The sequence below is a fragment of the Malus domestica genome, chromosome 12, assembly GCF_042453785.1.
Source record: "Malus domestica chromosome 12, GDT2T_hap1".
Taxonomy (NCBI): domain Eukaryota; kingdom Viridiplantae; phylum Streptophyta; class Magnoliopsida; order Rosales; family Rosaceae; genus Malus; species Malus domestica.
Genome location: NC_091672.1, coordinates 19,556,542 through 19,570,501, shown reverse-complemented (window position 1 = coordinate 19,570,501; position 13,960 = coordinate 19,556,542). Strand labels below are relative to the sequence as shown.

At 38.0% G+C, this 13,960-nt stretch overlaps 3 protein-coding genes across 4 annotated transcripts; 2 read left to right on the top strand and 1 right to left on the bottom strand.

Annotated features, from left to right (window-relative positions):
* Nucleotides 1-726: 726 nt before the first annotated feature.
* LOC103413720 (uncharacterized) lies at nucleotides 727-3,645 on the top strand. Of its 2 annotated transcripts, XM_029089547.2 has the most exons (3): nucleotides 727-1,738; nucleotides 2,154-2,940; nucleotides 2,980-3,645. In XM_029089547.2, exons 1-3 carry the CDS (start codon nucleotides 893-895, stop codon nucleotides 3,252-3,254), a joined length of 1,908 nt encoding a protein of 635 aa, XP_028945380.1. In that variant the 5' UTR covers nucleotides 727-892; the 3' UTR covers nucleotides 3,255-3,645. The 2 variants fall into 2 exon arrangements, with proteins under 2 accessions (XP_028945380.1, XP_008350381.2); XM_008352159.3 differs by having other exon boundaries at nucleotides 2,154-3,645.
* A 297-nt stretch (nucleotides 3,646-3,942) lies between these two features.
* LOC103413701 (protein ALUMINUM SENSITIVE 3-like) lies at nucleotides 3,943-6,044 on the bottom strand. The gene is made up of 3 exons (XM_008352143.4): nucleotides 5,538-6,044; nucleotides 4,751-4,996; nucleotides 3,943-4,316 (listed from the first exon to the last, which is right to left on the bottom strand). The coding sequence occupies exons 1-3, from the start codon at nucleotides 5,886-5,888 to the stop codon at nucleotides 4,002-4,004; spliced, it is 912 nt and encodes a 303-aa protein (XP_008350365.2). The 5' UTR covers nucleotides 5,889-6,044; the 3' UTR covers nucleotides 3,943-4,001.
* A 2,985-nt stretch (nucleotides 6,045-9,029) lies between these two features.
* On the top strand, nucleotides 9,030-13,774 carry LOC114826233 (uncharacterized). Its single transcript, XM_029106303.2, has 7 exons — nucleotides 9,030-9,247; nucleotides 9,452-9,599; nucleotides 10,340-10,377; nucleotides 10,573-11,654; nucleotides 12,076-12,842; nucleotides 13,081-13,145; nucleotides 13,708-13,774. The coding sequence occupies exons 1-7, from the start codon at nucleotides 9,030-9,032 to the stop codon at nucleotides 13,772-13,774; spliced, it is 2,385 nt and encodes a 794-aa protein (XP_028962136.2).
* The last annotated feature ends 186 nt before the right edge of the window (nucleotides 13,775-13,960 follow it).

The following is a 13,960-nucleotide window of genomic DNA, read 5'->3' as shown; positions in this document are numbered from 1 at the left end:
TCAAAAAACAAATGGATTTTAGAAATCTTTATTTTTGTGGCCACTCACCCTTCTATTTTTCGCCCCTCTAGGTCCTAGATAGCTAAATTTCTTGGTGGCATACCAGGAAAAGCTGGTGTTCTGACATACTCTAATTAAAAGTAGGAACTGTTCCCGATTGTGTGCTAAACACTTAATTAGTTTCAACTGCACTATTGATGATATCTATGCTCTGAATATTTGTATTCTATAGGTTCTACCCACTATTGCGCACTTGCTTTTTTAGTTTAATTAAGTTATAGTTTTGGTTTTAATTTATTTACATTTTTCTTACATCACTTGCATGTATGGTTACGTCACCTTTGGCTGACAGCCAACACGCCTCGACTCCGATCAAGATGTGTCAATATATCCTTGTGTAAAAAAATGAAAAAAAAAATTGCAATTTACTAATTTCAACCTAATTATGTATTGAGTAATATCACTCAAGACGCAAAAAATACCAATTTCTTTCAGGTGCTTGCATGACATTGACGGACAAACATCTGCATGAAAACAACAATTTGACCATTTGACCGAAAGACGTCCCAAAAACTGCGGCTATCCATCAGCAGCCGCCTTAAAATAGCATAACTATTTTGGAGGCTGCGAGCTAGCAAAATTAGGAATGGGATGATGGGAAAATTGATGGAGTTGTACTGTCATTTTTAGCAAACTAGACCAAATAAAACCCTTCTTAGGTCCTCTCATGGTCGCTCTCTCTTGCCGCTACTTTTGGAGGCTGAGAGCTAGCAAAGCAAAACCGAACCAAATCAAACCGTACTAACCCTACATCGTCACGTCGCCCTTATCAAAGATTTAAACAACCTAGATTTTAACCACCACCTTCTAAAATTCCACACTCAACAACGCAATGCCGCGAGGTCGGACCTTTGCTACCATAATACTCACCATCTCTCTCCTGATCCTCGCGGTCACGGCCAACTTGAGAGATCACATTCTTCATGTCAACCATGTTGATGGAACAAACGCCAATGCTAATCCCAATGATAGATCACAGGAAATAGCCAATGCCGCCAACCACATTGGCAAGGCTGTCAACGACGTTGCCAACACCGCGAATAGCCTTCTCAATAACCTGGCCACCGCGTTGAAACCAAACACGGACAACTTCACCGAGTACCCTCGACCGGCGCTGGTCCAAGAGTTCCTCCTGGCCCATAACGAGATCCGAAGAGAGGAGAAGATGAAGCCGTTGGTGTGGAACGACACGATGGCCCAGTTGGCGGAGGACTGGGCCATGAAGCAGGATCATCACGACTGTCAAATGCAGCATTCATCGTATCAAGGTATGGGGGAGAACTTGTTCTGGGCTCACAAAGCGCATTGGCTGCCGAGGGAGGCAGTGCAAGACTGGGGACATGAGAAGGTGTACTACAACAAAGAAAAGCGCGAGTGCGAACCAGATAAACCATGCGAACATTACACGCAGATTATATGGAAAGACACTGAACAAGTAGGATGCGCCCGACACAAATGCTCCAATGGAAATTTGCTAGTTGTTTGTGAATATTATCCTCCTGGAAATTGGGTCGGTATGGACCCCTTTAACCCAATCCCTTTATCTGAATTAGCTCATCATAACCTGTCGAGGACGGCGCCATCACCACCAGCATCTTCGCCTTCTCCGCCGCCACCACCATCATCGCCTAATAGTGAGGCGTCAAATTCAGGCGGCAAACATTTGATGAAACGAAAGGTAATTTTAATTACTTGACTTTAGGCTTAAGCATGATAACATTATTAAAAGGAGAATGAGAATCATTAAAAGGAGAATGAGAATCTAACTTCAATAGTAAAGAAATGATTTTATATTTTGTCCGAAATGATAAGAAACTAAATTCTGGTATTGAATGCGATATTTTATCCTTTTTCTTCTTTTAAATGAATAGAAGATTAGACGAAATTAACTCGTTACAAAAAATATATAATTTTTGTTGTTGCTATTTTACTTGATCTTGCGAAGATAATTTTTTATTTTTTTCAAACGATAGATTTTGTTAAATTAGTCACCATTCATGCCGTCATGCAAAAGTTAACAATCTTTTCACCACTGTAGCAAAGAGTTACTTATATTTTGCGAAGATAATTAACTTGTTGCTATTACTCTTTAGGGTAATAAAGGTGGGGGTCATCATGTGCCAAGTGGACAAAATGGACAAGGTCAAGGTCAAAAGGGTAATCAAGCCCAAACTAATCACAGACAAGGTCAAAAGGGAAATCAAGGCCCAATTAACCACGGACAAGGAAATCAAGGCACAAGTAACCACGAACAAGGTCAAAAGGAAAATCAAGGCCCAAGTAACTACGGAGAAAGTCAAAAGGGTAATCAAGACTCAAGTAATCACGGACAAGGTCAAAAGGGTAATCAAGACTCAAGTAATCACGGACAAGGTCAAAAGGAAAATCAAGGCCCAAGTAACTACGGAGAAGGTCAAAAGGGAAATCAAAGCTCAAGTAATCACGGACAAGGTCAAAAGGAAAATCAAGGCCCAAGTAACTACGAAGAAGGTCAAAAGGGAAATCAAAGCTCAAGTAATCACGGACAAGGTCAAAAGGGTAATCAAGACTCAAGTAATCACGGACAAGGTCAGAAGGAAAATCAAGGCCCAAGTAACTACGGACAAGGTCAAAAGGGAAATCAAAGCTTAAGTAATCACGGACAAGGTCAAAAGGGTAATCAAGACTCAAGTAATCACGGACAAGGTCAAAAGGGTAATCAAATCTCAAGTAATCACAGACAAGGTCAAAAGGGAAATCAAAGCTCAAGTAATCACGGACAAGGTCAAAAGGGAAATCAAAGCTCAAGTAATCATAGACAAGGTCAAAAGGGTAATCAAGACTCAAGTAATCACGGACAAGGTCAAAAGGGTAATCAAGACTCAAGTAATCACAGACAAGGTCAAAAGGGTAATCAAGACTCAAGTAATCATGGACAAGGTCAAAAGGAAAATCAAAGTAACTACAGACAAGGTAAAAAGGGAAATCAAAGCTCAAGTAATCACGGACAAGGTCAAAAGGGTAATCAAGACTCAAGTAATCACGGCCAAGGTCAAAAGGAAAAGCAAGGCCCAAGTAACTACGGACAAAATCAAAAGGGCAATCAAGACTCAAGTAATCACGGACAAGGTCAAAATGGTAATCAAGGCCCAAATAATCACAGACACAATCAAGGGTCTCATGGTGGCGGTGGCGGTCACCATCGTCAACACTAGGGTTAGCCTAAACACCCGACCGTCACCACCTCCACTCCGATCATCTCAACCTTCATGTTCTAGCTGTTGGCGTGGCATGCCTTTTCATACGAGCATCTAAGACGCTTATTTTATGGAGCGATTTTGGCATTCCTCTTTGGCCATTTGGAGTCAAAGATGAATATTTTGAAATTGTATCTGAAATCGTAGGAGGAGTGGAGTGCAGGCTAAACGAAGAGTGTTTAACTTACCTATCCTACTTTATTACATCAATGGTGTTATTCCTTTTATCATTTTTGTTGGTAAGCGATGTTGTTCTTTTACAACCATGCTTAATATCATGTGTTTGTGGATCATGTGTTTGTGGCCCAAATAATTAAATAACATGATGGATGTATATGTATATTTGTCACTTAAGGCTCTTCCACCACACATGATTTAACTGACATGGAGAACCATCACAATTTCAAGATATATTGAAAGTAGAAGTGAATGGTTGTTCAAGGGGATTAGAAGACGATTAGCTATGAAGGATAGTCATCCCTTCAAATCCTACTGTTTTATGGAGGACTGGAATGAACGAGTGTTCTTCGTAAGTAATCCATCTTCTATCTTTTAGGTAATGATAATTTTATATTTTCTCTCTTCGGCATTACCTTTAATTTATTAGGTTACACATTTGAATCATGTATGTGTACCCAACGAGCCCTAAGAGAAAAGCAGAGTGCTGATTTGATAAATATTGTACAATATAACATTACAAAAACCCTATTCTAAAGTGAAAACCTTGGTCTCTAACTGATAAGCTTTGGTAAAGAAGGCAGGCCAACACAGATACGTTGAAGAAATGCTGCTAACTGTAGTTGCACCGATCATAAAGTTCATCACAACAATCTGCAATTGAATGGCCTCCAGAGGGGAGGCTCCTCCCATTATGAGGCCAGTCATTGCACCGGGAAGCGAGATGAGGCCAACGGTTTTGGCATTGTCCAGAACTGGAGACAGAGAAATCACCAGAGCTCTCTTCACCTGCTGCATTGTTGCTTGGCGCGGCGTTGCACCAAGAGCCAACGCTGTCTCTACCTGAAAAAAAAAATCGGTAATCCATGTCAGTTCATTGACATTGTTGCCAATATTCAAATTTCCAACTGGAAAATGACTCGAACTGACTGAATATTTATCCATCTGCATAATACTATATCGTGAACATTGGACAATATAATATGCAAGACTAAATAGTAAATACTTTGAACACAAGGTTGGTCTCTTAGGGCCTGTCGAGAGTCGAGACTGCTTCTGCAGAAAACACTTATAATTCTCAAAAAAAAAAAAAAAAAACACTTGGAAGTATTTCCTAGTGTACTTTTTGTTATTTCTACCAAACAATGTCACAAGAGCTTTTGGTTACATGAAAGCGCTTTTGGAAACAAGCAGTCAGTCTATGGAAAAATTATATGGAAAAAAAAGAGACGGATTTGGTAACAATATGGTTTTCTTCGGGTAAGAAATTAACCTACCAGGTTCATTTGAGTTCGAATATCATCTCGAAGCCTTTTCATCGTAACCCCAGTTACCGTCATTGAATTTCCGACCATCATTCCTGCAACGGGGATAATATATCTTGGAGTGAATGGGAACACTCTCATCACAAGAAGCAGAAACATTGTGATTGAAGTTCCAGCCAATATGGAAGCCCCAGCAACATACTTCCCTCTTGGGACATGCTTAGCCCTTTGCCCTGCTGTATAACCAGCAACAGTCACCTGCAGAGGCAATAATCACATAAAGATCATAAAGAAACTGCACCAATAATTATTACAATTTGATGTTGTAGCAATATTACGAGACGAGAACAAATAGAACCGATTATAAACTTTTAATCAGAAACAGATATATACGAACACTAATGAGAGTCAAGAAACAATAATGGATACTAAATCGTGTCATACATCCGGTTTATGTCACTCACGCTTGGATTTAATATAAAAGGAAGTTCAAAAGATGAAAAACGCATCTCTTTATTGTCTATCCTGATATCAATTCTAAAAGTGAGTGATCATAAATGTGACCGAGAGAACGGGACTCATGAAACACAATTACTTCTGTGTCTAGATTTCTATAAGGAAGCAGAAGAAAAACAGAGGGCTCTGCTTCTAGAAAATTAAAAAAAAAAAATTAAACAAACCCAACAACATACTTCAAAAGCTAAATTTATGAAAGGGTATTGAGTATTGACCAAACAGAATTTTCTCGGAAACCAAGCACATGGCAAGAAAAGTTAGCACAAAGGAGACAATTACAAACCATGAAAAGGTAAGCTAGAACGATCCAAAAGGCATTGTCCCGAGTGAAGATGAACTGAAGAACAAACCCGATAATCGAAAGCTGAACGAAGGCTCTAAAAATGGAGTAAATCATCTCTCTACCCAAACCCAGCTTCTGCATGTATGACAAGGCCACCGCAAGGAACACCACCACCGTCGCCGCCAGCGGCTTCACCATGCCCTTGAGAAAGTCCACCATCCATGACAAGTCCATGTTGGCCAGAAATTCAGGCAAGGAAACAAGAAACTGGTCGGCAAATAGGCCTTGTATGAAATTGGACTGTGCGATGTCTGTGTGGTTTTGGGCGGTGGCGGAGATGAGTGACGCCATTTGTGATAGTTGATGCGAAATTCGGATAATGCGTGAAGAAATTAGTAATATGTGGATTGGAGAGAGAGAGAGAAGTGTGTGAGGAAACGACCTTCCCCTGAAGTTCGAATGATATGGTGGAGTTGACAACTCCAAGATTTTTTAAGAGAATATTTTCGCACGAATTTTTTTAGTATGATTGTCATCTCGTCACGTATTTAAAAATGTCTTGTAGACACATAAAATTGATCATGGTGCAAATATATTTTTTCTAGGTGAATAGTGCAAATGTACTTTAATATGGTTCAATACACAAAAAATTTAAGAGTATGACACATCTGTATTAGATGGTGTATTACAATTGTTGTCAGTTCGCTTAAAATATCATGATATCAAAATTATGTTGTCCATTTTTTACTAGTACGCACGTTTTAATAATTTTACGTGACAATTGTTAGCGTTATGAATTGGAAGGTTAACAAAATTAATATGGTCAATCTTTGGTGGGCTTGACCTGACTAGCTTGCTCCAATCTAACTAGCTTGGTCTAATTTGACTAGCTTACTTAGATCTGACAAAGCCTCTTGTTTTGATTCGGATAGTCTAAGCACCATGTGTTGTGGGCATTCGGTCGTTCGAGGCATCCATGTGCCACGTTTTAGGGGCTTAAGGTTCATGGTTCCATAATCTGGATTGACCTGTCTTCAAAGTTTTGTGCCATAAAGTTTCCAGGTTTGTCAATTGGCTTGAGCAGTCGAAAAGTACATTATGTTTTTCGCTTGTCTCTTCTTATAGGTAGACAATCTAGGGCTATGAGTGGTTGCTTGCTACCAGTCATTTTTCATTCTCGTAATGATGCTTGAGATTTCTTGAGCCAGTTTGCCGTCCCAATGTCTTGATCTTCTTATCCTGTACTGGGCTCTCTCCAGACCCATTTATTCGGCTAAAAAAAAAACAATTACATATTATTTGAATGGGTTTAAAAGGACTATGAGTAGGCAAGTGACCCGTTATCACAATAATGAAAAGATGTTGGGTTCTTACATTACGACATAAGTTCAAACTCTGTCGATAACTTTGACGGAAAAAAAACAAAACTGAATAGTGCGATTGTCTTTTTAATAAGGAGGAATTAGTCAGTATTTTAATCAATGATTAATTATTTTTTTGGGACAAAGTTAGTCAATGATTAATTGAGAGTATTATTAAATTGTAGATTCCGTATATTTTGTCACCGAATAGGAGGGATTTGGGTACGGCCGTAACGAACGGACTGGAAGGACTGGGAGCGGTTTGTACTACAGCCGGGAGCTGCGTGGGACAACCGGGCGAGTGGGAAAGGATGGTGGGGCCCGGGCTGCGTGGGTGGATGTGGCGGGGCCGATGAGAGGGGAGAGTTGATCAAGTCGGTGCGCTGCTGAGTCTGACTTTATTTTTGGTTAGTTTGGCAAATTAACATCGACAATGACATGGCATTGATCCCTCAATTCTCTTACCTACGTCATGTTTACTTGTTTACTATCCGAGGAACGGAGTTTCTTGGAGAATAATTTGTCATTTAATATTATTATTTAGTGGTAATTTTTTATTTTGTAAATAAGAAATTTTATATTCAATTCTTATAAAAGAAGAATTTAAAATTACATTATTATTAGTTTATTATGAGACTTAAACCATCCAATTCCGTTAGTATAAATAATATTGCTTGTAAAAAAATGTATTTTTATTTCATAATTCCTATTGTTTGAAAATTAAAATGTCAAAGGTTCAAAATTGACAAATAATGCAATATTTTTAAGAGTAAGAAGGTGAATAATAAAATGCAAAATTTTTAATCGTTAATAATAGAATGATTTTTTTTTTCTTTCGAAATAATAGAATGAAATGGAAAAAAGAAACAAATGTGTGTATGTGTTTCAGGTGTTTCTGTAGATTCTCTTTATTTCAAGAAAGTTTATTTCTGCCACTTAGTATTTTAGTTTAGTGGTATTCATCTCACTTGTAAGTGAGGGGTCTTAAGTTCGATTCTCACCAAAGGCAAATTTGAATCACATTATTACTAGTTCATTTTAAGTTTACCATCTATGTGTACCACCATTTATATCATCTCTCTAATAAAGATGACATTCACATTGTTGATGGACTCTACCTCTATTAAAGAGATGATATAAATGATAGTACATAGATAATAAGTGTAGCACTACCGACGTTCACATTAAATAATATCAAGACTTTTTGTATTATATGTACAATTTAACGGTATTAGGTTTGAATGTCAGAAGTTTTGTCCAATGTTTATGTAATATTGACGCTATCTTTATATAAGTTTTTTTTTAGTACATCGATATTTTTACACTAAGGGGAATATGAGTTCGGCAAAACCACACAATGTGCAGCCTATGTTGGTATCGAATTCGCCATCCACGAGATTCGAACCTAAAATTTCTCATTTCCAAGTAAAAAGAAATATCATCAAACCATAATAATAAGTGGTATCTTAATATAAGTTTGATACACATAATATTTAAGAGAGAATCCGAATAAAAAGAGAAATCCAGAGAAAATCGAATATAATTTGTTGGGTGGATGACTTGTTTTAGGATTGGGTGCGTGGCTGATCTGTCGACTTGTACTGGAGCTGGTGGTTTTATTATATATGTTGGGGTAATTTTATTTAAACCCATCTAACCTATTTCTACACCCAATTTACTCTTTTCACCCATTTGATTTTTAACTAAACTATTATTATCTCTTTAAACCCAAATTTAATACCTAATATACCCTTATAAACCTAATTCAGTATGTAGATTTATTTTTACACCCATTCAATTTTTAGTCAGATGTAAGATTGAAATCGAAGAAGAAGACTAAGAAGGAGAAGGAGGTGCTGCTCCATTTGTTAGCCATCACTCCATCAACGCCTCTTCTCCCTCTGCTAAATCTTCCCGCCACCGTGAATCTACCGCTTGGCAGCCTCTAGATCGTCAGACCCGCGGGGAGTCGAATCGGCCGGCACTCCGTCGTCGTCGTGCGGGGATTTGGTTTCTTTGGACTCCTCGATGGGTCCCATACACTTTGCGCGACCCTTTTATACAGATCTCATTTGTGAGCTTCTATGCTGAGTTTGGTAAGTTGTGCGATGCGCATAAGGTGTTTGAGGAAATGTCTGAACCATGTGTGGTTGCGTGGAATGCGATGATTGATGGGTTTGGGAAGAATGGGGAAATGGGTTATGCTATTTTGTTATTTGAAAGCATGCCGGAAAGGGACGTGGTTTCATGGACAAGCGTTATAAGCGGGTTTGGGAGAAATGGGTATGGTTGTGCTGTTTTGAGTCTCTTTGCTTCCGTAAATTATGTCTCTGGTTTCAATTGGAATGGGTGCTCTGAGAACGTCATTTCTTGCATTGGATGCATGGTGTGGTTACTCTGCAATCAAGAGGTAGGATTTGTTAAATAAACTCTCTTTATCTTCCTACAGTTACTGATGAATAATTTGTGAATGTAATATCATTCACCCGTATCTTCATCCTTAATTTGTTAATGGTATTAACCTTTTTGCATATTTGCATTTAAATGTCATAGAAAATCAGAGGCTGGAAGGGACATTGTGTATCCCAGTGGCGAAGCCACGTGGGAGCGAGGAGTGGCGGCCGCCACTCCCCTCGCCGGGAAACACCACTGGACCCCAGGTCTTCGCCACCCCCCTCGCGCGCCTCGCCGGAAAATAAAGGTTCAAGGCGCCCTTTGTTTTTCTGGGTTTTCTGGGCAATCTGCGGTGCAGATTGCGTTTTTTTTTTTTTTCAAAAACCAGGCCAAAACGACGTCGTTTTGGACCTGGTAAAAAAAATATAAAAAGTTAAATCAAAACGGCGCCGTTTTGATAGTTGAATTAAAAAAAAATTATAATGGGGTGGGGGACCGCTTCCGCGTGTCGCCCCAATGAAACCCTAGCTTCTGTCCCCCCCCCCCCCCCCGTACTGCACACCCTTTACTCTTTTCTATCCTTTTCTTCAGTCTTCTTCACCAATAATCAACACACACACAACGGGGCCATCCATCTCAGCCAAGCTGCTCCCCAAACTCCAGCAGCCAAGCCAAAGCCACAAAGTCCTCTTTAATTTCTGTTCCACAAGCCAGTGAGCCACTCTCCTCTCCTCTAAGCTTAAGCCGGCTCCAATCACTATTTAAAGGTAAATTTTTTAATTCTTAAATGTGTAATCCCTACCTTAATTATTTAATACAAATTTCATTTAATTAGTATAGAATTATATGGTAATGCATTAATATGGTTATTGGTTATTGATTATTGATGTGAATCATATTGTTATTTAATACAAGATTGGGGATTTGTATTTAATACAAATTATGAAATTATTTTTTAGGGTGAAATTATTTATGTGAATCAAATGATATGGTTATTGATTATTCATGTCATGGTTATTTAATACAAATTATGAAATTATTTTTTAGGTTGAAATTATTGATACGAATTGGGAATTAGAAGAATCGTGTGTATGTATAATTGTACATATAGATAAATTGGAATTTGAATTCTTGAATCTTGATGGATGATTAGTTGAATTGCTTAGTTGTATTCATATGAATAGATTAGTTAAATTACTTAGTTGTATCATATATGATTAGTTGAATTGCTTAGTTGTATTCATAGAGTCTAAGAATTTTTATTTCTTTTCATTTTACAGTTACGTAATGGAACGATACTATAAGAAACAGTGCTTAAATCCTCCTTCAAACATTTTGGGTAGTCATCCTCCTTCAAATATTCCGAGTAGTCATCCTCCTCCTTCAAATATTCCAAGAAGTCATCTTTCAAATATTCCAAGTAGGTCACAACAAAGTGAGGCCACTGAGTTGGATGAAATATTGGCTAATCTTCCTGCAGACCCTGCACATAGACATCGAATGCTTGATTATCCACTTAATTATCGTGAAGCAATTCGTAGACACTATCTCCAAAATGATCCTTGTCAACCTATAGACCACATCATGCGAAGAAAGGTTAGCGACAATCGATGTTTTATCATTGGTTGGTTTGATAAGTTTAAGTGGTTGGAGTATAGTATATCAAAAAATGCTGCATTTTGCCGTTATTGTTATCTTTTCAAATGTGATTTTGATCAAATGGGTAGCACTGGAAGTGATGTCTTCACTGAGATAGGGTTTACAAATTGGAAGAAAGGATCCAAAAATCTTCAAGTCCATGAGGGAGGTGTTGGAAGTCTTCATAATAAAGCTGTACAACAAGCTAGAGATTTGATGACACAAAAACAACACATTGAAACATTTGTGATTAAGCAAACCGATGAAGCTCGCATTAATTATCGTACTTTATTGAGTGCCTCACTTGAGTGCACAAGATGGTTGTTGGGACAAGGTTTGCCTTTTCGTGGCCATGATGAATCGTTGAAATCAAGCAATAGGGGCAATTATTTGGAGCTTATGCAATTTCTTTCCAAGCATAATGAACAAGTTAGGAAGGTTGTGTTTGAGAATGCTCCCAAGAATCTTAAGTATACTTCTTCCGATATTCAAAAAGATCTTGTCCGTGCTTGTGCCATTGAAACTGTAGGTGCAATCACTAAAGATATGGAAGGTGCATTTTTTTCTCTTTTGGTTGATGGAGCATGTGATTCTTCAACTAAAGAGCAAATGGCGGTGGTATTGCGTTATGTGAATAAAAAAGGAGAAGCAATTGAGAAGTTTTGGGTGTTCAACATGTCTCATCAACAACTAGTAGCTCGCTTGAAGATGCCATTGAGAGATTGTTTGCTACAACAAATTTGAGTATGTCTAAGTTACGAGGACAAGGCTATGATGGAGCTAGCAATATGAAAGGTGAGTTGAATGGTCTTAAAACAAAGATTTTGAATAAATACCCTCAAGCATTTTAAATTCATTGTTTTGCACACCAACTCCAACTAGCTCTTGTATTCGTGGCAAAGGAAAATGAGGATGTTGCCAAATTCTTCATCAATGCTAGTAGTTGGTGAATCTTATTGGATCATCGTGTAAGCGTCGTGATGCATTTAGAGAGAAACAACAAGAACAAATTCAGAAAGCTCTTGATCTTGGTAATCTTGAAACGGGTAAAGGGTTAAATCAAGAAATGAGTCTCATGCGTCCATGTGATACACGGTGGAACTCGCATTATGGTACTATAGTTAGTATTATTGTTATGTTTGAAGCCGTGGTGGAGGTGGTTGAATGGATTAAAAGTGATCGCAACCAAGATAATCTCGGTGAAGCAACTAGGTTATTCAAAGACATACAAACTTTTGATTTTACATTTCACCTTTTCTTGATGAGACTTATATTGGGAATTACAAATGAGTTATCACAAGCATTGCAAAAGAAAGATCAAGATATTGTGAATGCAATGGCGTTAGTGGAAGTATGCAAGCAAAGACTACAATCCTTGAGAGATGATGACTTTGGGGACTTGCTTCATGATGTAGAAAAGTTTTGTGAGGCTAACATGGAGGATTTGCATTTCGTATCTGGAAAATCAAGGCGTAAAGCTCCAAAAATCACAAACTTCCATTACTATTGTGTGGACCTTTATTTTCAAGTCCTTGATATGCAACTAAAGGAGTTGAATGATCGCTTCAATGAGGTAAACACCGAGTTACTTCTTTGTATGGCATGTTTGAGTCCGGTGAATAATTTTGCATCTTTTGACAAAGCAAAAATTGTTCGTTTAGCCCAACTTTATTCTCAAGATTTTGATCGTATGGACCTCATGAATCTTCCAATTCAACTTGACAACTACATTCATGATATGAAGATGCATAGTGAGTTTTCATCATTGAGAGGAATTAGTGATCTTGCACAAGAGTTAGTGAAGACCGGGAGGTGTGAAAGTTATATGTTAGTGTATAAACTTCTTACATTGGCTTTGGTGTTACCGGTTGCAACCGTTTCGGTGGAGAGAGCTTTTTCTGCTATGAAGATTGTGAAAACACCATTGCGTAACAAAATGAGAGATCAATGGTTAAATGATAGCATGCTTGTTTACATTGAGAAAGATGTATTTGCTTTTATTGATAATGAGCCTATTATGCAACGTTTTCATGACATGAAACCTCGCCGGCAACAATTGTAATTTGTTGGTATTGATTAATTATGGAAGACATTACTATATAAAAAGATTTAGTTGTTGCCATTTTTCTTTAACCTTGCATTCTTTTAAGTTCGCCCCTCCCCTCGAGAAATCCTGGCTTCGCCATCCAGTAAATGCAATTGCATTCCACCCCGTGTAAGTTACTTTTTTCTATTAAAGTATTGCGTACTAAACTTGTGAACTTGTGTGCGTTGATTTATTGAAGTCATGAAAACGATAGGCCATATCTGGTTTCCTGTTGAAGGCATCTTGTGACTACAATAATAACATCTGGGAATTTCATAGTAGTAACTTAGTTCATGGTTTATTCTTTGGTTGAATGGTTCAAAAAATAAGGATCAAAATTGTTCCTTGTTTTTGCGATAGATTATGGCTTGGATTATACTTGATTCGTTAGTTGGGAATGTTTAAAACCTAAATTAAGCTTGAAGGGAGCTTAATAATTTCAGATATACGTAGCTCATGCTTTAATAAAGTTTATCAAGAGAGTTTGAGAATGAGATTCTTGTACATTATTGACTGTCATGTTTTCAAGCTATTTTGCCCTCTCGGGACAAATTGAAAAGAGCTATACATACTTTCGCTTGATGAGAGTTGCGATCATACTGCTTATTGTATGAGAGTAGTGATGCTAGCAGTTTCTTTTTAGTCCACGTGCATTTCTTTTATTAGTTTTTTTTCTGAAATTCAATTGCAGCTATGGTACTTTGGTTGTTTCTCAGCAACAACCATGTTGGCAAGGCGCCGGGAATACCTTTACCTAGGGGGTTTGCTTTCTTATGGCCTTTCTATGCTAATTTGGTTACACTTTGCTTCTTCTGTCTTTGGGGGTTCTGCAGCTCTTTTCAAGTTTGAGGTAAAGAATTATCAATTAGTCATGTGAATGATGGGCAATGCTACATTTTGTGCATAAAAGCTAAAACAGGGTGATATATGCAGCTATCTAATCG